At 38.8% G+C, this 27130-nt stretch overlaps 1 protein-coding gene and 1 long non-coding RNA gene across 5 annotated transcripts in view; one reads left to right on the top strand and one right to left on the bottom strand.

Moving 5' to 3' along the window:
* Positions 1–14095, bottom strand: part of Ubtd2 (ubiquitin domain containing 2) — an 81989-nt gene extending 67894 nt beyond the window's left edge. Inside the window, exon 1 of one of the 2 annotated variants that reach the window (XM_087194834.1) lies at positions 13856–14095. Coding sequence is in view for 1 of the 2 variants with exons in the window: in XM_004836379.4 (XP_004836436.1) it covers positions 13860–13929 (70 nt within the window). In the remaining variant the exon portion in view is untranslated. The remainder of the gene's footprint in view (positions 1–13855) is intronic. The other variant, XM_004836379.4, reaches the window with a different exon arrangement.
* A 173-nt stretch (positions 14096–14268) lies between these two features.
* LOC110344717 (uncharacterized) lies at positions 14269–26885 on the top strand. Of its 3 annotated transcripts, none has more exons than XR_015444786.1 (3): positions 14269–14811; positions 21598–24087; positions 26557–26885. It is a non-coding gene; the product is annotated as an uncharacterized LOC110344717 (long non-coding RNA). The 3 variants fall into 3 exon arrangements; XR_015444787.1 differs by lacking the exon at positions 26557–26885 and having other exon boundaries at positions 21598–21655; positions 23977–25868; XR_015444785.1 differs by lacking the exon at positions 26557–26885 and adding an exon at positions 24190–25868.
* Positions 26886–27130: the final 245 nt, after the last annotated feature.

Below are 27130 nucleotides of genomic sequence, written 5' to 3'. Positions count from 1 at the left end.
ATGAGCTATAAATATAATTACCTTACTGTTCATATCCAAATCAAGCCAAATTACCACTATGTTTGCAATTAAACACAAAATAAATAGGGAGACCTAAACAAGCAAATTGGGTCACTGCCTCCTTTTGTCAAATGGCCAAATAAGAATCTGTCCCAGAGTTAATTATTGTGAACCAGTTAGTAATAAAATAATTTCCAAAATCAAATGAAATAAAGCCAACTAGTAAACTTCATTCTCCAAATGATAAGTCACAACTGTCCATTTATTTCAGTTACTTACTCAATCAACAACTATTTATTGTAAATATACTAAGAACTATACCAGATACTAGGGAAACAGCAAAGAATAAATCAGATAATGTCCTTGCCCTCACAGAGCTTACAACGTTCTGGAAAAAGACAGAAATAAGTAAACATTTTCTAAAAGCAATGTTTAAAATAATGTACTGGGGAAACACATTATTTTTAAGAACTATAATAAATGCATCACATCATTTACATTCCAAGTAAAGGGAACAGGGCAAAGTGACGAAACAGGAAAAAGCTATGACTCACTCTTCTGATCCGAAGACTTCCACTGACAACCCAGAATTCCACTTCCTCTTGACCTAATGTGTTCTTCATAAGCAATGGTCAGGTTTTAACAAACATGGCAGGTACCAGAGCTCACCTACCAGATTCTTCTCAGTATCTCATAATCTGGTTCCTCCATTATAAACCACAGACAAACCTGTCAAATACTGCTCATTCACCAGGCTTTTTTTTTTTTTTTTCTGGTACTGGGAATCAAACTCAAGACCTTGTGCTTGCCAGGCAGGCACGGCACCACTGAGCTACATCCCAGGGCGAACCAGGCATTTTTTCATGAAGTACTTCCTGTCTGGATTTCCCAAGGTTAAACATAAGACTGAGTTGCCAATTCTAGCAAAGAGCTAGGTTATTTTATGCCCAAGAAAAGAGGGGGAAAAGGAAGATAAGTAAGAGGTAGCAAAAGTAGACCTAACAGCACCAAGTTGCTTTTCTAGCAACAAGCTGCATTTCCAGCTTCAAAAATACTAAGAAGTGGGCCGGGGATTTAGCTCAGTGGTTCTGCTGCCTGCCTCGCAAGCACATGATCCCGAGTTTGATCCTCAGTACCAAAAAGTACTAAGAGGTAAGGCTTACATTACATTATCATAAATAATGAGACAACTTCATTTACACAGCACATTACAAAGCCAAAATTTCTCTAAGAGACAGACTATAGGGTTTTGTTTTTGAGGGCTTATTCTTTATCCTTGAATTCCTGGGAAAAATGAACTGGAAGCAGGGGCGAAGACAGGAGCAAACAAACTTCCAGAATCTGTAACCAGACTGCAGCTAGTGGTATAGCCACAGTCACCACTCTGATCCCTTTGCTATTTTTTTTTTCCCTTTGGTACCAGAGATCGAACTCAGGTCCTTCTGCTTGCAAGGCAGGAGGCGGAACCACTGAGCTAAATCCCCAGCCTCCTTTGCTATTTTTAATGCTTTTTCTTAAACAGTTTTCTCATCATTAGAATTAGAGTAGCATTTTCTTTACATTGTATAAATTTAATTATAATACTATTCCTTGAATAATCTTATGAAACTCCAAATACATAACGCAATGCCCAACACACTATCCTACACCTCAGGGTAAAGAAAAACTGAAACTGTTAGGTAAAGATTTCTACTAGGATCTTGTCACACGAATTATAAAACTGGCTCCAAAGAACCCAAGGGAACAGTTTCATAAACATGAGTCAGATTACTTTATAAAATATATTTTCGTACTTTTAAGAACTATAATCAAAAGTTCCACAATGTTAAATTTCAAACCTAAGAATCATCATGAGATGAACTGTTAGCTTATGCTAAGTTAAACTGATTGTGAAGACACTGAGATGAAGCATCTCTTGCCTTTCATGAAATTTAGGGAACTTTCTGCAGATGTGTTACTGATTGGGAAAACCATAACTCAGCAGTGTCTTTTAATATGGGTACATTTATATCTACTCACATAAAACTGTACAAATGAGCAAATTAACACATGAATGCTTAGTCCCCATTAAATGCTATAGCAAGCTCAGAAGTACCTGCTATGTATGGTCTAATTTTAACAGAATAAATGAACAATGATCAGTGGAAATATTCGCTATCACACTGTAAACTATCATGTTTAGCTTTTGAATATATCTGATAGCGCTGGTGAATGAAAAAAAAAATCACCTACAAAACTTTATGAGATCAAATCAATTCTTTTTAGTTTTTTGGGTGAACCAGGCCTTTACTGACTGAAAATAAAAGGAAATTAAAATGCTGAGGCTGATATGAGTTATAGGTCAATGTGTTAAATGTGAGACATACCTAAAAAAGAAAGCAACATTGCTATAAAAGTCTGTATCTGCTGATTTCATGCAGCATGCTAAAAAAACTAAAAACCAGCCAGGCATGGTGGTGCATGCCTATAAATCACAGCACTCAAAGCAGGAGTATGAGCCCAGCCTGGGAAATTTAGTGACTCAGTGAGATCCTGCCACAAAATAAAAAATTAAGATGGGGGGAGGACCACAGTTCAGTGCAAAAGCCTGGCCTCAATTCCCTGTAGTGAAAAGAAGAAGAAAAACCAAAACAAAGAAACAAAAAAGTCTAAAAACTTAGGAAGTCAAGTGATTTATTTAAGGTCGCAGATATAGAAATGCAGGGATAGGCAGAACTAGCTTTCAAGGACTCTGTGGTTGGTCCTATTTAATGAAGTTCCTGTTTCAAAATCAAGTAAAGCTTGTATCAAGGAAATATTCCTTTTGTGCTGGAAATGTAGCACAGTGGTTGAGGTCCTGGGTCTGAGACCCAGCCCTACACACCCATATACACAAAAGAAAATATTACTTTTTCTCCAGAACCATTATAAAGTCAAAGATGGGTTAGAGTCAAGTGTTAACTGAACCTAAAGCATTAAGAGTACCAAAGTCTCTGTCCAGTGCAGCTGACATTCTAAGATAAATGTATAAAAATGACCATGATATATTATTTTTGAAAGTAGGAGTAGAAAGAGGGAAGTACTCTATAAAAATAATAAATGGAAATTCAAAGGGTAGCAGATTATTTCGGGGGGGGGGAATAAGAAGGGCTGACTTGGGCTTGTTTGTTGTTGTTTTGGTTTTGATTTTTTTTTTGAGACCGGGTCTTGTTACATAGCCCAGGCTGGCATTGAACTCAGCAATCCTCCTGCCTCAGCCTCCCAAGTGCTGGGATTGCAAGTGTGTGCCACCATACCCAGCTCAGACTCATTTAGTAATGAAAGATTACTCTGATGTTGGAAGACAGCAGAAGAAAACAGTATGAGTGTAGATCCACTAAAGCCCAGTGAACAATCACCTTCCATTAAAATTAACCCTACCTAAATCTACATTATGGTATATACAAGATTCTTCAAAAAAAAAGTCAATGCCATGGGAAGAAAAAGGGAAGGAAGAGTTGTTCTAGACTTAAATTGAAGAGACAAACAAATCCAATGTTTAAATATACTGACAAGATCTGATTTTAACAACAAACAAAAGGGCTGGGGATTTAGCTCAGTGGCACTGTACCTGCCTTGCAAGAGCAAGGTCCTGAGTTCAATCCCCAGTACCAAAAAAATTAAAATAAAAACAAAAAAAGCTATAAAAGATTTTTGAGACAATGGGGAAACTCTGATTATGGACTAGTCCTTGGAGAACATGAAGAACAATCTTAGGAGTAATAACAGTATTTCGGTTATATAGAAGAGTTTTATTTATTTTTTGTATCGGATCGAACTTGGGACCTTGAGCCTGTGAGGCAGGTGGCGGAACCACAGGGCTAATTCCCTGGCTCAGAAGAGCTTTATTTTTAAGAGATACATATATGTGGAGTGTTTTAATGTCCACACTGACTTTCAGTTAAAATATCTATTTATACACACACACATTTACTGTACTAGTCTTCAATATGGTTGAAAACTGTCATTGAAAAGGTTTGAAATAGGAATCAGATGCAATTTGGTAAAGATAATTAATCGACTGATTCCTTTCAAGAACAACAGAAGAAACTAAACACAAAGTACCACAAATGTAGGCCCCTTCTCAGAACAAGATCAAAACCCAAGCAGATCTGCAAAATATTAGCCCAAACTCTTTGTACTTGCCAGAAAACTGGGACCAAAGAGACACACATGTACATGTAAAAAAGTTAAACATACTTTAATGCTTAATATGATTATGCCTTTAAATCAGACAATAAAAATCTGTTAGACTGTAACAATCTAGTATATCAGAACTTTGTGTGAAATGACCTTGCAAAATGCAGCGTTGTAGGACCGGGGATTTAGCTCAGTGGTTCCGCTGCCTGCCTTGCAAGTGCAAGGTCCCAATTTCAATCCCTGGGACCAAAAGGAAAAAATGCAAACAAAAAAAAAAAAGAAAGAAAGAAAAAAATGTAGCATTGTCAGAAATGAATGCTAGAAGCACAAATAAATAATTTAATTGGTATCTCAAATAATACTGCCCTACCACTTGGTCTATTGATTATGGCAGTTATGCCTCCCCAAATCTGACAATATACATTGCTAAGTCACACTTCATCTATCCCCACCACAATCTTAACAGTCTTCTAAAATGCTGTTTTTTCATATCTCTGGACAAGTAATCTTCTCTGCAAACAATACTTTTATTATTATCTCCACCTTTTATAAAACCGTCTTATAGTATATCCTCAGTGAAGTGTTCTGACCTTGTTTCCCAGTACTCCTTGAGTTTTCTAATACTGTTTTCACTGCTATAAAGACTTAGAACTTTACCTAATTATTTCAACGAATGATTCTTCTAGTAGACCATAAGTTTCTTGGTATCACAGAACCAGCCTTATTTGTAACTCTAATTAAAGCAGGCTTCAAGCACTTGGAGTTAAAACAACAAAGCTGGCTATTTTGAAGTTTCAGGAAAAGCCTGGCGTGGTGGCATGTGCCTGTAGTCCCAGCTAAAGAGTATCACTTGAGCCCACAAGTTCTATTGACCAGCTAATCAATAGAGCAAGTTCCCCATCTCAAAGAGAAAAAAAAGGTTTCAGGAAGAAACACTTAACTCACCTAACAAATAGAGTATCTGCCCTGAGTTGAAGGTAGATTCATAAGTGAATGAACTTGACCATGTGTTACTCTATTCCAGGGGTGGTGAACCTATAGCATGCATGTTATTGTGTTTTTCTTTTAAGACAAAAGATGTTAATGTATGAGTTTCTTGTAAACTAAAACCTCAGTATCCAAGTTTAATTGCAGTGTTGGCACTGTGTAATAAATAAGTGGGTTGCAGTTTGGTACTCAGTCTCTGAAAGATTCACCCATCATCACTGCTATCTCTTTAATGTTCCTGTTATATACCCCACAAGCACAGAAGCTACCTTGCTTATATCTGAATTCCATCTATAATAAATGCATAAAATTATCTAAACGTTTTCTTGAGAAGAACTTAATCAGAAAGCTCAGTAGTTAGTCAAGGGCTGAGGGTGTAGCTCAATGGTAAGGCACTTACATAGCACACTCAAGGCCCTGGGTTTGATCCTAGCACCACAAAATAAAATTTTAAAAATTACTCAGTCAAGTCTTGAGCAAATGTTCATTAACAAGACCTCATGCTCAAGTAAAATTCATTTAAAATTATTTTCACAGGTAAATATTTGTTTTTCTTAGATGTCTAACTTCAACAGAAATTCCATTTCTAAAAACAGCTTTAATGGAAACTTCTAAAAGTTTTACTGCAAACATGCAGAAATATGGCATTATAACACCCAATGTATACTCAACAATATTTAACCTCTCAGCTCGATATATGGATATATTAAAAAAAAACCTGATTCCTGCTGACCTAGAGTCAAAGTAACTGATGCAAGAATATATGCTGATTGTTCTTCGCTAACACACATGCATCTTTACATATGGGTTAGTAAAGTTTCAACCTATGGTCCTTGAACTACCAGTGAATCATGAGGAGCCTGCTGGTAGCCCAGTACTGCCCAAAGCAGAAAGCGGGAAGAATCAGGTGCAGTGGCCCATCAAATGAAGACAAACCATGCAGATGGTCTGCAGTAAGAAAAAAATGAATCAATAAATCAGAAATTGATTACAATGTCCAGTTAATTTGATCATACTGCTTAACCTATATCAACCTAATGCTTTCTTGCAACAAGAATTTGTTTTGCTCAAAAGTCACAAGAGCTGTAACTAATCTGTTAATGTAAAAGCAAAACGTTTTATTAGTGATTAACACTCTCTAATCATTCTCACTAGAAAATTCACCTGAATAAAATACTATTAGTGAGGTGCTAGGAAAGCTTTGCATTTATAGTAACAAAATTAGGTTTAAGTATAAAACCCACCTATTTAAATGTGTCCAAAAGAAAGAGAAGTGTCATACACTAGGACTATTAAAACTCAGAAGAATGAAGATTCCTATTATTTCTAATGGCTTTAAGTTTCTGCTGATTCGCAAAACTTCTCAAACTTTAATACATTATCAATAATTGACTTATTAATAAATTAAAATTAGAAAAGAAAAGTCTCATTTAATATCCATAGCAAGAATTTTCTTTTAAAACAGCTTCCAAAATAAATTCCAAGATCATCTTGACTGAGACCTCCATTCTTTGACAGAAAATTTAAAACAGAGGGGGACTACCCCAAAGGAAGTTAGGTGATTAGGTAGCAGTTACAGTTAAAGTGGCCCTTGTCCATTTTTACTGTAAATACCAATGATAAAATCTTTCCAAAGATGATTCAGTTTTCTGTACCTTCCAGAATGTATACACCCTGGGTACTACTGTTTTTCCAACCTATACCCGTTACTGCCTATTTTCATTTTTGGTCTTTACTCCCAACTTCACTCTTCCCAATAAAATTAGCCAACTTCTGCTTTACATCAAGTAAATATCCCATATTTCACAGTATAAATCTCTTTCCAAAATGGTATGAAATTTTATGCATCTCTCATAAAGACCCAGAGGTCTTTTATGAGAATATGAAACATGAAGGAAATATGAAGAGCTTTTACTTCTATTGTCAAAGAGGAAAGTAAATCTTATTCTCAATTTTGATTCACTGTTATAGGCACACCCAAAGAACAGAAATATTAAGAAAGTTCGATAAACAACCCAGTTACAAGCAATGTAGAATACATGGGTATTACAGAAAATACAGAAGGAAAAGGCGTACATGATATTCTTCAAAAACAAAGTCTTGTAGACAATGTGTCCTGAACCACACCAAGCTCAAAAGGGCTAATGGAAATATTGTGAGGTTGGATGCCCACAAAATCTATCTTGTTTTAAAATATAAGTAACAAACTATGGCTTCAATTTCTCCAAACACAACTATAATGAAAAGCTACTGAATCAAATGATTTTCTGAATTATAAGAATGATCTGATCAAAACCAATCAGATCTATCCATTTAACAGATAGATACCTGTTTTCCCACTTCCCAATAATTCAATAAAATTCAGTCTAAGTACCTATTACATGTCAAGCCCATAAAGGTGATTTCTCTCATTTTGCTACCTTTTGTGAAATTCTCATAACTCAGTTCTTAGTATTTTATGCCTCTTTCACTTTCTGATTACAGTCAGTTTATGCCTTCAGTCAACTTCCCTTAGCCAATTCCAAACCCACATTCATAATCTTGAATATTATGGAGTTCTATTCATAAATTTGTGTACTATCCTAAATGATATCTCTGTTTAAACATTTTTCTCTACACTGTAACATATAAAACATCATACTAAGGTTTATAGAACATCAACTATGGCTTCCCTCAGATTTCCCTTTCTGCTGTGCAACTCAATATTTCTGGTCACCCAGGTTCACAAACATGAAATGATTTTTTCTTCTCTTCTCTATCCCTACATCCAAAAAATCACCAACTCATGCAAAATCCACCCTCCATGGGTTCCTCATTCTAGTCTCTTATTTCTGTGCCAGTATTTCTCAAACTTTAATGTGCAAAGGAATCACTTGAAGATCTTGTTAAAACGTAGGCTCTGATGCAGGACACATGTATGGGTGGGCCTCAAAACGCTCCCAGGCAATGCCAAAGTTGTTCCAGGGACCATACTTTTTAGTCTGCAAAGTGCTAGAGTGTAAATTCCTGAGGGCAGAGGACCATCCCAACATTGTAATTCCAACTAATATATAATGGTTCAATTCTTAGTTATTGAATACACAGCAGTCAGTATAGTCTTTGCACCAGGTGTCAGGTGATTAATCTTTCTGCTAGTCACTAATTGTCCAGTCTGACTTCCTGCCACTCTGCTCTAACCAAGGCAGCTATTTTATTAACCACTACCCAATGTATGTATCATTTATAACCACTTTCAAGCCTTACTTCATATCTATTTCTCCATCTGGTGTGTCCTATCAGTCCATGAAGAACATGAAATATATCTTAAAAACCAGTTTACCGTGATCACTTTTAAATAGCTTCTCTAACTCTATGCTGCTGAGATTATTTTTCTTTCTTCCCTTAGCACTTACACAGTTATATATTTCAGTATCTTCTGTTTACAGTGTTTTGGTTGTTTCATGTGTGCATACTATGCTTTCCTAGAAAAAGGATTTGGGTGTAAGGAAAAGGAGCACGATTCCTTTTTTGGACTAATACAACAGAGGGCATTCTGTGGGTACCTGATGTTTGTGGATTGTAAAATGATCCCCTGGAAAACACAACCATCATCTCTTGAGGAAGAAATCGAAGTAGGCAGGTGTTGGGTATGGTGGTGTGTGCCTATAATCCCAACACTCTGCAAGGCTGAGGCAGGAAGACTGCAAGGTCAAGCCCAGCCTGGGGAACTTGGCAACTCACTAAGATCTTGTCTCTAAATAAATAAATAACTAACTAAATCTGGGAATGTAGCTCAATGCAAAGGCCCTGGGTTCAATCCTTAGGAATGGAATCCTTAGGAATAGGGGGTTTAAGTAGGTTTATGGATTAGTCTTGCCAAGTTTTCAAAAACATTTCACTGCTAATAACCTTTCCCCGAATCAGACAGAGGAAATAAAAGTTTTCTAATCACAGCTTAAAAAGCAAATGTTAGTTAACAGATTTGTGAATTACTGGTTCTAGATCTTTATTACTTTTTTAAGACAGGGTCTCACAAATGTGGTCCGTGCTGGTCTTAAACTTTCAATCCTCCTATCTCACCCTTCCTCCCAAGGGATTCTAAGCACATGCATCACATTCAGCTTAAACCTTTATTCTTTGTAAGGGATCAATGAAGAAAATATATATATTTCAAAATAGAAACATAGGCAATAAAAGTAAAACATAAATTGAACTGTATTAAATTTACAAACTTTAATACGTCAAAGGGTACCATCAAGAGAAGGAAGACAGGCCGGGGATTTAGCTCAGTGGTTTCACCTTCTGCTGCGCAAGCGCAAGGACTCAAGTTCAATCCCCGGTACCAAAAAAAAAAAAAAAAAAAGAGAAGGAAGACAGAAAGGGAGAAAATATTTGCAACTCATAAATCTGATAAGGATTTCACATCCAAAATATGTAAAGAATTCCTACAACTCAGAAAAAGAAATCCAAATATCCCATTAAAAAATGAGCAAAGGGGCAGGAATTTAGCTCAGTGGTTCCACTGCCTGCCTCGAAAGTGCAAGGACCCAAGTTCAATCCCCAGCACCAAAAAAAATAAATTAAAAAAAACGAGCAAAGGGCTTATACAGAAATTTTTCCAAAAAATATATATAAATGGCTACCAATTTCAAGTAAAGATGTTTGAGAACACTACTCACTAGGGAAATGCAAATCAAAACCAAGAGATATCACTTCATACCCACTAGCGTTGCTGTGATTAAAAAATGGAAAACAAAAGTTGGTGAAGACATTGCTAGTGGAAATATAAAATGATACAGCTATTGTGGGAAAAAGACTGCAGTTTCTCAAAAAGATAAACATAGAATTACCATACCACCCACCCAACAATGCCACTCCTAGTTATTCAGCCAAAAGAACTGAAAATGTAGTCAAAACAGATACTGGTACATCAAGAGTCACAGCTGCATTATTTACACCAAAATGTATAAACAACCCAAATGTATACCAACAGATGAAGAGGTAAACGTAAATGTAGTACATACAATGAAATATTATTCAACCATAAAGAAGACTATACACTGATACATGCTACACTAAGATGAACCTGGGAGATATGCTACATGAAATAAAATACAAAAGACAAATACTGAGATTCAATTTGTATGAAACATTTAGAATTGGCAAATTCATCAAGGTAAAGACTAGTGGTTACCAAGGGTTGAACGAAGAAGGCAAGACATACTGTTTAATGGATGCAGTTTCTGTTTGGAATGATAAAAAATTTTGGAAATGGCAGCAGTAATGGTTGTATAACATTATGAATATAATTAATGTCTTGGAATTAAACATTTCAAAAATTGTTAAAATGGCAAATTTTATGTTAGATTTTACCACAATTTTATAAAATGAAACAAAAAAAAAGGGAGAGAAGGAGGGAAAGGAGAAACTCACACTTTTTTTTTTTGGTACCGGGAACTGAACTCGGGAACTCAGGGCCTTGTGCTTGCAAGGCAGGCGCCAGAACCACTGAGCTAGATCCCCGGCCCGAAACTCACACACTTGATTGTAGCCTTGGTTTAAATGTATCGCCATGCATGAGCTACATAATACTGAGCAAGTTTTTTAAGTTCTCTGAGCTTCAACCTCCTCATCTATAAAATAGATAACTATCTACTTCATGGGTTTGTTGAGGCCTCAATGAGAGAATTTATTAATTCCTTAGCACAAGACCTGTTATATAATAAATACCAGATAAATGGTAGCTGTTATTAAAAAAACTACTGTTACTCATCAAGTAGGTGTCTGTAAGGCTGCTATAAATGAATATCTAAAAGAATTTTGTGATGTTCCCAAGATACTCTGAAAAAGACTACAGCAATGGATGTCCAGCATTTCGTTATCTTCCCATAAATGTGGAAACTTGTGATCACTGGGCCAATTCTCTTGGAATATCCCTGAATGTACAGAATAAATGACATGCCCACCAAGTGAATACTTACTTTACACATCATTACTCTCGTTAAAGTGAATTTAGAAAATAAGCCTATTGGCTGTCTTTAATTATTAGTTTCTCCCTACATATTTCTTATTTTAAAAATCATAAGGGCCAGGGATGTAGCTCAGCAGCACAGCACCAACCTGGCAAGTGCAAGGTCCTGAGTTCGATCCCTGGTACAAAAAAAAATTGCCTGGTGTGGTGGCGCACACCCTGTCTCAAAAAAACAAAAAACAAACAAAAAACATAAGGGATTTAATTCCTTAGCAAATCCCATGGCTAAAAGTTTTGTCTAGAGCTCTGAAGGGCCAACACCTGCATCACACTGTCATTGTAATAAACTAAAGAACCACGCAAAATATGCTGTCTAAAAATGTCAACACAATGGAAAATTCTAGGAAAATAAAAGCTTGGAGAGAACTGTCAAATAATCTTGCACAGCTTCTAGGATAGACCTAACAGGTATAAATTAGACATTTATAAAAGCAAATCTGAATTATAGCCAAGGTATGCCAGAGGAATATACTAAATGATTCGAAACTAGGTAATAAGAATCTTATAATGTAAACTAACTCATTTGCATATTCTATGATCTTTTGGAAAAATTCCCCAAATTCCTTCGGAAAAGTAATCCACCTAATAAGGAAGCTTTTCTTGATAAACATACAATTATGTTCATAATTTCAATACTCCCATGTTGATAACAAGAATTTTTGCAACAATATATCCAAGTTAAAACTACTAATCACCATTGTATATATGAAAAGCTAAGGATGCATAGCAACATCTTCAGGAAAAAGTCTTTCCCTTTGCACCTCCTCCCAAAAAGAACTCTTTAACAACTTAACCTGAAACACACACCTGAGCTAATTTCATTAAATGACAATTAACTCTTAACTATTATGACCATGATGGAGAGTAAGGGGATACATAATTAAATTCCAGGAATAATCCTTTTATCCCACACCCCATTCTCCCACCCCAGTTATACCAGGGTAATACCCTCCAGAAAAAAATAAAGAATTGTGGTGGTTGATATTTTTTATTTAAACTTTTCTTTGGAAAAGTATAGCAGTGTTTATGGTCCAAAGAACTTAATACTCAAAGAAAGTGATACTATAGCTATCTAACTGGATACCACTGGTAATAAATTACCCAAATGCACGATTTCATAGTTTTAAAATTCCATACTAACAATGCCTGGTAGTCTTCAAAAAATTGGTTCAAGTTTATTACAGAGAAGAGAAAAATATTTATTACAATTTTAACATGAGTGGAAAAAATTAAAACACTACAAGTACTAACATTCTTGGGTACCCTTAATGATCACCTCAACTACACAAAAAATGTCTTTGACCTTAACCCAAAACTGTTTTAAATCGGACCTTTATTTTCTACCTTTATTTCCAGTGAGGATCTCATTAGTGTGCCACCAATTGACTATGCTGTAACATGAAATGCACTATAAAGTAGCATTTTCAGGGACTCTTGTTTTCACGACAACGTGTACTGAGCTCTCACATTATCTGTCCAGGATTATAAGGATACCCAAATTTTAATGAAGTGGCATGACTGAACATCATGTAATCCAGGAAATTCAGCTATAAAGTTAGGCACACACTGTTCATGGGCAGAGCTTAAGTGATAGGGCAAGCAACTGATCTAAACGTTAGTAAATTAAGAAGTTGTAATCCCATCTATGTCCCAATTTAGTTTAGAAACTTACAAATATGGGCCGCACCACCTTAGCATCAGGTCGAAATGAAACCACCCTTTCTTTGCTCCTCCTGAAAGCTATTCTTTTAACTAAAGCATTCTAACCTCTCCGCATACTAAAGAACAGACTCAGCACTTTATAGGTCACTTAAGGTAGAATTAATTTTGTTATTATTCTGCCACATACTACAACTACCAATAAAGCAAATTTAAAATACCTGTTAGCACATAGCTATTTATCATAAAGCTAAAGAAGCGCATTCCACGTTATTAAAAAAAAAAAACTTTGAAAGAACTGATCCTATACTGGGTAATTCACTCTCATGAGTTTGTACCTTTATTTTACATATTTTCCTTTTATGTAAGGGGAATCGGAATATGATGAGGCCAATCCAACAGGACACTGGCCCCAAACCCCAGTCCAGTCCAAAAAGTCGCATTTTACTCGAGGAGAGTTTGCCCCCGCCTCAATGTAATGCCCGGGGCCACTTGAGACTCCTCCACCCGAGCTCCAGAAACTCGCAGGTTTAAATGGCCAAATTGGAACCAACCAGGGCAGCTGTCATCTGAAACTCGGGAAAGCTGAGCCCAGCCAACTCTGCTGAACAAGGAAGGGTGCGGAGAGAGATGTGGCGGGGCCCGTCGGAGGGAACGCAGTAGGCTCTCTCCCGCTCCTCGCCACCCCTCATCAATCCGCTTTTCTGCAACCCCAGCGCCGCCATCCTGTTCCTGAATAATTAAAAGGGCTGGAGAGGGAGTGAGGTGGCCAGAAGGGCAGTTTCGGGTCCGAGTTTCCCGAGCCGGGCGATGCGGCCAGCGAGGCCGAGCGCTGCGTCCCCGGCGCGCAGGGGACTTTCTCCCGCGGCGGGAGGGCAGGGCTACCCCCGCAGACGGCGGGGCAGCCGGAAGCGGAGCGCGGGGGTGACGTGGAGCAGCAGATGACAAAGGGTGCGGGGTCTGCGCGGCCGCGGGGGTCGGGACAGGTGGCCGGGCCTGGCCGGGAACAATGGGGGGCCGAGGCTGCCCCCTGGCGCTCACCTACCTCCGGTGCCCTCCGAGTTCTCGTTGAGGCTGCCCGAGGAGTCGTGCTGGGCGCCCACACACCCGCCCATGGGGGACCCCCGGCGCCTCGTCCGCCACCTCCGGGCACTCGTCCGGGCCCGCCGCCTCCTCCGCTTCCTCAGGCGCCGCCGCCGCCAAGCTCTGGACAGGCGCGCCGCTCCGCTCGGCCGCAGCGGCCCAGCCTCCGCCCCCTTCGCCGCTCCACCCACCGCCTTGGCTCGGCCCCTTCCTCCGCGCCCACTTCTACCTCAGCCCCCGGGCAGCCCGCCCGGCAGGCCTGGCCCGCGCGTCGCCCGTTGCCCGCCGCCCGCGCCTCCGGCTCGGCCCCGCCAGGCCGGGGTTGGCCCATCCCAGGCGGGCCTCAGCGCCCGCCTCGCCCCTCACAACCCCGCACACCCAGGTCTGGACGAGCCCGGCACCGACGCCACCGGTCCGCCAGACCCCATCGGCCTCCGCCCCGCGACACCGCCCTCCGCACCCGCGCGCGGCCTGGGCTCAGCCCGGCCTGCCCGGAACGGCCCGGGAGGGGCGGGGCCGCGGGAGGCCTCGCGCTGATTGGCTGCTGGCGCAGTGGAGGGGCGGGGCGGGGAAGAGACTCGGAGCGGGAGAGGAGTGGAAGCGGTCCGTTGGGGGAGGGAGGGGAAGGAGGCGAGAAGGGACTGGAAGGGGAAGATGGGAAGAAGAAAGGAAAGAGGAGGGAGAGGAATCAGGAAAGAGGAACAAAAGTGAGGAGAAGTGGGAAGGGGCGAAATCGAGTTTCTGGCTCCACCTCGGCTGTCCGCTCTTGCTGGTGGAAGCGATCGGAGGGGCACTGAGAAGTAATAGAAGACTCGCAGGCGGCACGGGGCGGTTTCCTAAATAATAGGGACAGGGGGCTTTCTCGGCTGAGCCTAAAGGTCCCAGCGCCTCTGGAGTTGGCTAGAGCTCAGTAGGTTGGTACCCCGAGTTTGGGCTTCCTCTTGCCTGCCCATCCCCATTCCCCTAAAATCACTGTGCCCCATTATTAGAGGTGGAGGCGGCCCTTGTGGTTGGGAGTTGGACTCAGATTACCCAGACGAGGCGTCCTGAGGGAGAGATAGGCCCTCCTCGCGGTACTGGAGGAAAATGTTTTTTCCTTTTCACTAGATTGATTGTTCATAATATATCTCAAATCCTGCCTGTACGTATTTTAAGTCGTGTTTAGAACAAAGTGATGTATAAATGAATGAAATATCCAGCTTTTTCTAAACTAGAATTTTAGTGCATTGACCACGCCCAGCATTTTTGGCGGTTACTATCTCAATCTAAACCAGATTGTTAATGGTCTCTTTAGAATTGTGCTTCTTGCCATGATGCCTCAAAATTTTTATCATCCTTTCAAGCCTTTCTAACGCTTATTTCTGCCTAAGAGCTGTTTTAATATCTGCTCCACTTTTACACTAGACTTTCTTTTTTTAACATCCTGGGTCAGCTTTTGCTTAGCATTAAAAAAAATTTTTTTTAAGTGAAATACCTAAGAAAAAGATGTTCTGCAGTTGGGGATTTGCATATAAATATATTCTCATACACTGCTGGTGAGAGTGTAAATTGGTTCAGTTTTTTTGCAAAGCAATTTGTCAGTGTGGATCAAGAACTAAAAACTGTTCATACCCTTTGACTCAGGATTATTCCACATCTGGGAATCTAGCTCACAGAAACAGTCTAAAATGCAAAGATTTAGGTCCCCGTATTTATTTGATAATCAGACACAAATGATGGTTAAACAAACCCTGAACTTTAGTGAAAGCACAGAAATGTCTTGTGAAGAACAGAAGTCTGTTCTGAGGCTTAACTATTAACGCTGTCCTCAGCATTCAAAAATAGCTTACTACCACTGATGTTCTTAAGGGTTTGGGGAGGTTGCTCTTCGATCAGGAGGTGTATCACAAAGCTTTCTCTCTCATCATTCTTAGCTAAATTCATATTGGTAGACAGACATTACTTCATACTTCCCCAAAGGAGAGAAGCCTTGTGCTGAATATTTGTAAAGAGATTGCTTTGTCCTGAATTTTGCTCTAGAACTAGCAGAAACCAAGACTTCTACAATGCCTATTAAACAGATGGTGGGCACCCAAATGATGAGGGCTTTCTGCTGAGCAGTGAGGAGTTGGCATAGCGAGAGAGAGCTGTCTCCTGGAGAGATTCTTAGCAGTGAATGTTCTCCTCCCTGCCTTTATCTCAGACCAGAGACACATGTTCCTGCCAGGAGAGTCTTGTAGAAGTAAAGCCCCAGCCCTGCTGTTAACTTCCTAGTTGGACTGTGGCTTCCATCTTGTACTAGCTACACCACCTGTAGAGCTCAGTTTCTTCACCTATTAAAGTAGGCCAATGATAATGCTCTAAGTTTTGTGGGAACCCCTTTTTTTTTGGTACCGGACATTGAACTCAGATCCTTGCGCTTGAGAGGCAGGCGGCAGAACCACTGAGCTAAATCCCCGGCCTGTGGGAACTCTTTATTAACTCTTCTCATATTTAGGATCACCTATCTAAACATACCGCATGACCCTATGCATTAAAACAATGCCTTCTCTTTGTGTCTGTGTACATACAAGTGCTTTTAACTTTAATGTCTTTACGAATATAAGATTCATATATATTTTACCAACTTAAATTGTGTGATTCAATATTTTAAAAAATATTTTCATTGTTAGAGATTTAGCTGAGGTTCCGCCACCTACCTCGCAAGCGCAAGGTCCCAAGTTCGATCCCCGGTACCAAAAAATTTTTTTTTCATTGCCTGTCAGTTTTAGGATATATTAATCACTCCATGAAGAAGCCTTGTACCTGTCAGCAGTCACTCCCCATTTATCTCCAACCCCTCTCCTCAGCTCTTGACAAACCGAAACTCTACTTTCTATCTGTATAGATTTGTCTCTTGTAGACATTTCATATAAATGGAATCATTTAATAGATACTCTTTCATGACTAGCTTCTTTAACATAGCATATTTTCCAAGTTTATTCATGTTGTAACATGTAATAGTACTTCATTCCTTTTTATGGCTGGATAATACTCCACCTTATCAATATACTACATTTATTTATCCCTTGATCAGACATGGACATTTGGGTTGTTTCCACTTTTTGGCCACTATGAATAAAGTTGCTATGAATATTCATGTACAGGTTTTTGTGTTGATGTATGTTTTCAATTGTCTTGGGTATATCCAAAAGAACGGAATTGCTTCGCCTGTGGCAACTCTATGTTTAAATTTCTTTTCTTTTTAAAAAAATTTTTTGGTACTGGGGATCAAACTCAGGACCTTGTGCTTGTGAGGCAGGCCATGGAACCACTGAGCTAAATCCCCAGCTCTCTATGTTTAAATTTCTAAGGAATTTACAAAATGTCTTCTGAAGTCACTACCTTATTTTACATTCCCATCAGAAATATATGAGGGTTCTAATTTCTCTGCATCTTTCCTAACACTTATCATTGTCCATTGTTTATGATAGATATCTTAGTGGGTACAGAGAAACTCATTGTAGTTTCAACTTACATTTCCTTAATGGCTAACAATGCTGAACGTTTTTCCAGGTCCTTATAAGCCATTTGTATATGCATTTTTTGGGAAAATGTCTATTCCATTACTCATTTTAAAATTAAATTATGTATCTTTTTATATTGAGTTCTAAGGGTTAATATATTCCACATACAAGTCCCTTAACAAATAATGATTTCTAAATATTTTCTCCTATTGTAGGTTGTCTTTAACTTCTTTTTTTTTTTATAACTGGGGATCAAACTCAGGACCTCATGCTTGCCAGGCAGGTGCTGCACCGCTGAGCTACATCCCTGTCCCTTTAACTTCTTGATAATACCTTTTGAAGCACAAAAGTTTTCAATTTTTAACAACGCTCATTTTACCTAAGTTTTCTTTGGCTACCTGAGCTTTGGAACTCATATCTTAAAACACTGTCTAATCCAAGGTCATTACAGTTTACACCTATGTTTTCCTCTCAGTTTTATACTTTTAGCTTTTGCGTTTAGGTTTTTTTAATTGTTAAAATACACATAAGATTTTTTTAAATGACTTAATTTTTATATATGGCACAGAGTCCAACTTCATTCTTTTGCATATTAATTTCCAGTGTCCAGCATTGCTTGTTGAAAAGACTTTTTTTTCCCTGTTGAATTGTCTTGGCACCTTTCATGAAAAATCAGTTGACTAGGCCTGGGGTTTGAGCTCAGTGGCACCACACCTACCTCTCAAGCACAAGGTCCTGAGTTCAATCCCTGGTATCAAAAATCAGTTGACCTTGGGCCGGGGATTTAGCTCAGTGGTTCCGGTGCCTGCCTTGCAAGTGCAAGGTCCCGAGTTTGATCCCCGATACCAAAAAACAAAACAAAAATCAGTTGACCATCCTTCAACTTCATTTTCCTTGTGAGTGTGTGTGTGTGTGTGTGTGTGTGTGTATACCTTGTGTGTGTGTGTGTGTGTGCTTTACTGGGGTCTGAACCTAGGACCTTCCCACTGAGCTACATCTCCAGCCATTTTTATTTTTTGTTTGAAGACAGGGTATTGTTAAATTGCTAAATTACCCAGGCTGGCCTCTAATAAACTTGTGATCCTCCTGCTTCAGCTTCATAGAATGATGGGACTATAGGCATGTGCCACTACCCCGAATAATTGTCCCTTTTTCTTTCATTTTTTAAATGGGGTCTCTAGGTCTCTATATAGCCCTGACTGGCCTTGAACTCATGGGGCTCAAATGATTCTCCTGCTCAAATCTGTTCTTTTTCAAAACTGTTTTGACTATTCTGGGTCCCTTATACTTTGTGTAAATTTTAGAATCAGACTGTTCATTTCTGGAAAAAAAAAACAGCTGAGATTTTGATGGGAAATGTATTGAATCCATAGATTACTTTGATGCATATGCCATCTGAAATTAAGCCTTTCATTTCAGGAACCTGGATGTTTTCTCACTTGCTTATGTCTTAAATCCCTTTTAGTATTTTGTAGTTTTCAGTGTTGTACCTCTTTCGTGAAATTTATTCCTAAATTTCATTTTTTCCACGCTATTGTAAGGTGGATTTGTTCTTTGCAAGTATATAGAAATAATTGATTTTTGTATATTGATCATGTATCTTGCAACTTTGCTGGACTCACTTGTTAATTCTAGTAGTTTTTGCTTCACGTATGTTGGGATATCTATGCTATGATATGTTTATAATTGTTACACCTCCAGTGCCTTCTTAACTCAGCTAATTTTCCAGGAAGAATTGGCAGAGAGGGAAAAGGAAGGAGAGATGGGAAGAAGACAAAAAGAGGAGAATGAGGGGTGGGGATTTAGCTCAGTGGTTCTGCCGCCTGCCTTGCAAGTCCAAGGTCCTGAGTTCAATCCCGGTGCCAAAAAAAAAGAAGAGGAGAATGAGGTCCAGTAGCTATCAATCTATAATATGGATTTTAGTCACCTGGGAAGCTTGTTAAAATCAGTTTTCCTCGTGATTCTGATTCACTCGATCTGGAGTAGATCCCATGAATCAGCATTTTAAACTCATACATCAGGCACTTCCTGATGGAGCTTGGTGTACAGTTAGATTATTTGTCCAAAACAAAATTCAATACTCCACCCTCCCTGCCAAACTATTTTTGCTTTAGTCTTTTATATCCTCTACCAGTAGTATCACAGTACACCCAGATGCTTAGCCTCAAACAAAAGAGTTACTGGTAATTCTCCATTCTCCTCCCTTCTTATACCCAACTTGTATCAAGTCCCCTTTATCCATGAAGAATATGCTGAATATCTTCATTTGTTCTTTCTCTACTGTCACCCCTATCTCTCACCTTGCTCCTGCAAACACCCTCCTCACTGGCCTTCCTGCATCCTCTCCTACTTCCTGCTACTATATTCTTCTGTCATCAACCAGAATGATTTTTTTAAAAATTAGTATTCTATCCTGCACATATTTACAGTATGCAACTTTATAAGTTTGATATGTCTGGGCACCTTTGAAACCATGAAATTAATGAATCAAGATAATATTATCAGTCAAGGTACAAGATAATGAACATAATCATCACCCCTAAAGTTTTGTTTTGTTTTATTGTGGCACTGGAGTTTGAACCAGAGCCTTCACACTGAACTATATCCCCAGCCCTTTTTTATTTTCTTATTTTGAGACAAGTTCTCACAAAGTTGCCCAGGCTGGATTCACATTTGCAGTCCTCCTGCTTTAAACTCTCAGAGTACCAGGATTACAGGTACATCCCACCATGACAGCTTCAAAATGTTTTTCATGTCCCTTTATAATCTCTCCCTTCTATATCTTCTTAGTTACCTGTCCCCAGGTAACCACTATTAGTTATCATTACTAAAAAAAAATTATCATACCATATGTACTCTTTTTTCTTTCTTTCTTTTTTTGGTACCAGGAATCAAACTCGGGACCTTGTGCTTGCAAGGCAGGCAGCAGAACCACTGAGCTAAATCCCCGGCCCCATATGTACTTTTTTTTTTTTATGGCTTCTTTCACTCAGCATAATTAATTTTGAGATTAATCCTTTTTATAGGGCTCATTTTGACTACTGAGTAATTTTGCATAGCTATCCCAATTTGTCCAGTTAGTCATTACTGGATATTTAGAATATTTTCAATTCTTGAGTAGTTTAAAGCAAAGCTTCTACATCCAGGTGTGGTGCCCACCTGACATGTGGGAGGCTGAGGCAGGAGAATTGCTGTGAATTCAAGGCCATCGTGGGCTACATAGTGAGTCTAAGTTCAACCTGAACCATGTAGAAAAACCCCATCTCAACCAAAAAAAAAAGCAAAGCTTCTATCAACAAGGTACAAGTCTATGTACAGGTGCGTGATTTCCTTTCTCCTGGGTAAATGCCTAATAATATAGTTATGGAGTGGACGGTTCATATGGTAAATGTGCGGTTATTTTATTTTATTTTTTAAAGAACCCAGAGCCAGGTATGGAGGACATGTCTGTAATCCCAGCATTTGGGAGGCTGAGGTAGGAGGATCTTGTTTCAAGTACAGTAGCCTGGCCTACATAGAAAGACCTGTCTCAAAAAACCCAAACCAAAAATAAAACACCCTCCCCCCCAAAAAACCCACTTTTCCAAAGCGGTTTTCCCATTTGCATTCTCACCAGTAGTACATGAAAATTCCATTTTCTCAACTTCACCAACACTAGGCATATATTAATATTAGCAATTTAGCTGGGTAGTGAGTGTCTCATTGTTTTTTCTTGCCTAATGACTAATGACATTGATCATTTTTTCATTTACTTATTTGCCCTTTCTATTTCTTTGGTGAATTAGTTGTTGAAATATTTTGCTTATCTTAAAATTTGGTTCGTTCTATTATTGTTTAGTTATTTTTTCAAATTGATAGTTTTGGATGTTGCAAAATGCTTACTCTGTTTCTATTGAGATAGTTATATGGTTTATCCATGCTAGTTCTTTATGATGCTGAGTTACACTGATTGATTTTTCAAATATTAAACCAATGAATTCCTTGCATAAAACTGACTTGTGTTGAGGGACTGGGGATTTAGCTACATGGTTCTGCCGCCTGCCTTGCAAGCACAAGGTCTCAAGTTTGATCCCTGGTACAAAAAAAAAAAAAAAAAAAATTGACTTTTTTTGAACTTGATTTGCTAAATTTTGTTCAGAAGTTTTGCATCTATATTTATGAGGAATATTTGTCTATTTTTTGTCTCTAAAAATCTTTGTCTAATTTTGGTATTAGGTATCACTTTGACTTTATGGAAGAGAAAAAGGAACTCTAGAGAACAGAAGAATGGCAGGTAATAAGCAGCAGCCACTACTCCTATGGCTAAGGCTGAGATAGCACTTAGTAGGGAAGAGGCCCTCTAAGGCTGAAGGCCAGACCATGTTGGAGAGAGCATGGCTGTGGCTTGCAAAGGTAGAGAAGTTCTTGTTGTGCCACACTGGGGGAAGTTGCTTTAAATCCATTCTCCAGGACTTGCTGGAGATCTGCCCTGTACAGTGCTGGAAAGCTGTGTTCAGGAAGTATCTCAGTGGAGCCATTCTGTCATGAAACTACCTGCAGCTGCTGGTTGCTAGGTGGTGCTGAGTGCTGCAGAAGCTGCCACCACTGCAGGAACCCGTGCTGGAGCAGCCACAGCTACTGTTATGAAGCTGTACTGCACCCGCTAGGCGCTTGAGAGGCTGCCCACATTGCAGGAACCTAGCCCTGGAGAAGCCACCCATGCTACCAAGACTGGTGAAGGAGCCCAAAGGAACTCCTCCTGCAGTGTCTCTCCAGTGCCCTCTACTGTCAAAGCGACACACTGTGCCAGATGGCAAATGAACACTAAAGGGCCCATATCCATTTTCACAGAGCAGGCAATGAAGAGTGAATTCAGATCTGAGAGGCAATAACTTGATAACTGTTACAGCTTTCCACTGGAAAATTTAAAAAACCTTATTCTTCACAACTCCAAGGTTTAGGGAATTACAGAAAGCACAGAATTGCTACATATCAGAACCTATGGGTATATATAAAGCATATATCCCAAGAAAATGCATATATCCAAGAAAAATCCATAGCCCTAAACCTATATCATCAAAAATTAAGCAATGAATTAAATTGTTAAATTATCAAATTAGAAAAAGAACAAAAGAAACCACAAGAAAATGAAACAAAAAGAAGAAGAAATGAAGTAGAGAACTAAAAAACACCAGATCAAAATATATAAAAATTCTGGTTATTTGGATAAACTCAGACAAATTACTAGGCAATTTAATTTGATAAGTGTGTGGGGAGGATAAAGCACAGAATGGGAGAGAATATTTTACAAATCATGTATCTGGTGAGGGTTAGAATTTCTACAGCTAAGAACAAAAGGACAGGGCTGGGGATTTAGCTTAGCGGTTCTGCCGCCTGCCTTGCAAGCGCAAGGGACCGAGTTCGATCCCCAGTACCAAAAAAAAAAAAAAAAAAAAAAAAAGAACAAAAGGACAATCCATCATAAGATTTTTTTTTTTTTGGTACCGGGGATTGAATTCAGGACCTTAGGCTTGCAAGGCAGGCAGCGGCACCACTGAGCTAAATCCCAGGCCATCATAAGATTTTAATAGACACTTCTTCAAAGAAGATATATAAGTGGCCAGTAAGTACATGAAAAATCATTCAATATCATTAGTTTCTAGAGAAATGCAAATCAAAACCATAATGAGATACCATTTCACATATATTCTGATGGTTAACAAAAAAAAAAGTAGTACAAGTGTTATAAGGATCCTAATACATTGCTGGTAGTAATGTGAAATGGTACAGCTTCTTTGGCAAAGTGTTTGGCAATTCCTTAAAAAGTTAAACATATAATTACCACATAAACCAGTAACTCCTCTTTTAGGTATTCACCCAAGACAATTGAAAACAAGTCCATACTAAAACTTGTAAATGAATATTCCTGGTAGATATATTAATAATAACAAAAAAGTGGAAACAATCCAAATAGCCATCAACCAATGAAAGATAACAAAATGTGGTATAGTCATGCAATGGAATATTATCCAGCTATAAAAAGGAATGAAATACTGTTACATGCTACAACATGAATGAACTTGAAAATATTATGCTATGTGAAAGGAGATAGTCATAAAAGATCACCAAGTATATGATTCCATTGATATGAAATGTCCAGAATTGTCAAGTGTATACAGGCAGAAAGTAGATTAGTGGTTGCCTATGGCTGCAGGGAGGGAAGAACTGACTGCTAATGGGTGTGAGGTTTCTTTCAGGGGCAATAAAAATATTCTAAAATTAGATTATGTTGGAATTTACATAATGCTATAGAGATACCTATTATGTTTGGATGTGATATGTCTCCCTGGGCCTAAGCTCATGTGTTAGAGTCTTGTTCGCCAAGTTAGCAGTGTCCAGAGGTGATGGGTTCTTGGGAAGCAACTGGATCAAAAGGGCTTTAACTTCATCAATGGATTATTGTATTGATGGATTTAAAATTTGATGGCATTATTAGGAGGTGAAAGAAACTAGGAAGTGGGGTCTAGTTGGAAGGAGGTCACTGAGTTATGCCCTGGGAGGGTATATCATGTCCCCAACCCCTTCTCTCTCTCTCTACTTCCTGGTTACCATGAGGTGAACAGCTTTCCTTCACCACTTCCTTCCATCATGGTTTCTGCCTCACCACGAGCTTGTAACAATGGAGCAAGTTGACTGTGCCTGACACCTCTCAAGCCATGAGCCAAAGTAAGTCTTTCCTTCTTTATGTTGTTTATTTCAGTTCGTCACAGCAACAGAAAGCTAACATAATACCAAAAAACATCAAATTGTACATATTATTTTTTCCAGTGCCTGAGTTTGAATGGGGGGGCCTTGTGCATGCTATGCAAACTCTATCACTGAGCTACACTACCACCCCAGAACTGTATATTTCAAATAGGTAAATTGTACACTATGTACATTGTTTCTCAATAAAATTGTTTTAATAAATACATTTGTATTAATTAGTTTCTCCAACTTTTTCCAGGATCTAGACAACTTCAACTATCACTCAAATTCTGGTGGTTAGGTTAGAACATAACCAGGTTGTAACCCTGGTCTCTCCTTTTGGAAGAGGAAGTGGTGGGATAAATAAGAAAGTGACATTTCCTAAAGCAGCTGAGATTCCTCTTAACTGGTTAAAGGACTAACTCATCAACAAAGAACTAATCAACTGAATCAGTTTAGGAAAGAAAAGAAAATATCTTTGTAGTGACTAATTCACAGTTTTTGAGCCTGAGTACTTCTGTTCTTGAAAAAAATCTCTACTTGCTTCTCTCAGTGAATCACTGTCAAAGTGTTGCCATAGTCGACGTTTCTATTCCTTCTCTGCTGATTTTTTTTTTTTTTTTTTTTTGGTACAGGGGATCGAACTTGGGTCCTTGCGCTTGCGAGGCAGGTGGCGGAGCCACTGAGCTAAATCCCCGGCCCTCTGTTGAGTTTTTAATCTGGCTTCTGTTTTTAAGACCTCAGTGAAACTTACACAGAAGTCAATGATGACTTACTAATTGGTAAATATAGTGCGTGTTTCTTAGTACTTATTTTACTGGATCTCTTTGTAGTGTTTGAAGATATGAACTAATCTCACCTTTGAGCATCTTTTTGTCTCTTGCTACCATGCTCTCCTGATTCTTTTTTTTTTTTTTTTTCTTTGGAGACAGGGCATTGCTATGTAGTTCACTCTGTCCTTGAACTCATTATGTAGCCCAGGCTGGCCTTGAACTCATGGCAATCCTCCTGCATCAGCCTCCCGAGTGCTGGGACTACAGGAATGCACCACCATGCCCGGCTCTCCTGATTCTATTTTAACATAAATTGTTAGTCTTCTTTCCTGAATGTTTTTTCCTGTCCTCTTTTACAAAACTCTTTTTCAGTAGTGGTGATTGAAGCTAGGAGCACTCTAGCACTGAGCTCCATCATCAGCCTTTATTATATTTATATACAAGGTCTTGCTAAGTTACTCAGGCAGAACTTGAACTGGGATTATAAGCCTGCACTACCATGCTACTTCTCTCCCTCTTCTTTTTTTTTTTTGGTATCAGGGATCGAACTCAGGACCTTGCACTTGCAAGGCAGGTGGCAGAACCACTGAGCTAAATCCCCGGCCCCTCTCCCTCTTCTTATAAACCTATGTGGTTTCAATCAGTAGCTCAGCCCTGACAATTTTATCTAATCTTAATCAAAAAGCTCTGACTCTATTTACTTTAGTCAGATTACATTTCTACCTTCTTAATCCCTTACAATAGAGATTCAATTTCAGCATGAGTTTGGGGGAACAAGTGATATTTTAACCATAGCAGGGGAATCTGGCAGTTCCTAATAGAACCACATGTGTATTTTTAATCCAACATTGCCATTTATAATGATTTACCCTGAAGATACATCTCCAACAATAGAAAGATATACAGGCAGAAGGTTTTTCATTGTGGCATTATTTACAATTGCAAAATACTGAAAATGACCTAAATGGCTAAACATAGAAATACAGTAGGTTGAATAAAATATGATATATATAATACTCTGCAGTTGCAAAACAAATAAGTCTCATGAATTGTCATGGAGTGTTTTCCAAGATATACTGTTAAGTAGAAAAAGCAAAATGCATATACAGAAAGAGTAAATAAAACAGACCTACATTTGTTCATCTTTACTAAAAAACACAAAAAAGATACAACCGAAAGCAGTGAATTTGGTCATCTATAATCTATTGGGGACTGAGAGTGGGGACTGATTACAAGAAATAATGAAGAAATGATTGCTTTTGACTATTGTTTGTATGGTTTTTCTCTTGGAAGCATTGTTCTCATACATTCAAAACATAGAACTGAAAAAAAAACATAGAACTGAATCAACAAGAATGTGGAGGCCAAAAAACACCTGAAGCTGAAAGCAAAGTAAAGTAAAACAAAGAACTTGTTGGCATTTCCAGTGAATAATATAAATTACACTGAAGGAAAGAAAAGAACTAATTTAAGTAACTTATAAGCACACACTCAGTTTTGCTCAGGGTTGAGGTTGGATGGACAAATTAAAACAAATCCTGAATTCTTTTTTTGGTTGTTGTTATTTTTGTACTGCCAGGAGTGAAACAATTCAGAAACTTAAGTATATTATGGAATAGATATGTTGATTTTTTTTTGGTACCGGGAATCAAACTGAGGGCCTCGTTCTTGCCAGATAGGGCCTGTGCTGTTGAACTACATCCCCAGCCCCTATATTGATACTGAAAGCCGGAGGAAGGGAGAGAAAACAAGTGTGGGAGAAGCCAAAGAAGACTCTTGTGTGTGTGTGAGTAGGTGTGTGCGTGTTGGGGGTGGGGTGGGGGGTGGGACCCTGAGGAGATGGATGGGAACTGAAGATTTAGTGTGAAATCTTTTTTTTTTTAGCAACAAGACCATAGCAGGGTCTCACTATGTAGTTCAGGCTGGCTGTGAACTCACTATGTAGCCCAGGCTGGCCTCGAACTAGCAGCAATCCTCTTGCCTCAGGCTCCTGAGGGCTGTGATTACAGGCATGCACCACCATGCCTGGCTTTAGTGTGAAATCATGATTTGTAAAACATGTATAAGAATGTGCATATATACATATAAACATATACATGTTATATATGTGTGTTTACATGTATACACATACCTGTACATTACCTTGCAAATATTGATGCTCACATATATGTATGCTTGCACATAAATTTATATTTTAGGTATGTATGTGTATATATGATTATATATAAATGTGCCTGGAAGCAAATTAT

This window comes from Heterocephalus glaber, unplaced genomic scaffold (genome assembly GCF_053883595.1).
Source record: "Heterocephalus glaber isolate CG9 unplaced genomic scaffold, H.glaber_assembly_v1.0 deba00001606, whole genome shotgun sequence".
In the NCBI taxonomy this organism is placed as follows: domain Eukaryota; kingdom Metazoa; phylum Chordata; class Mammalia; order Rodentia; family Bathyergidae; genus Heterocephalus; species Heterocephalus glaber.
This window is presented reverse-complemented; position numbering and strand designations above follow the sequence as displayed.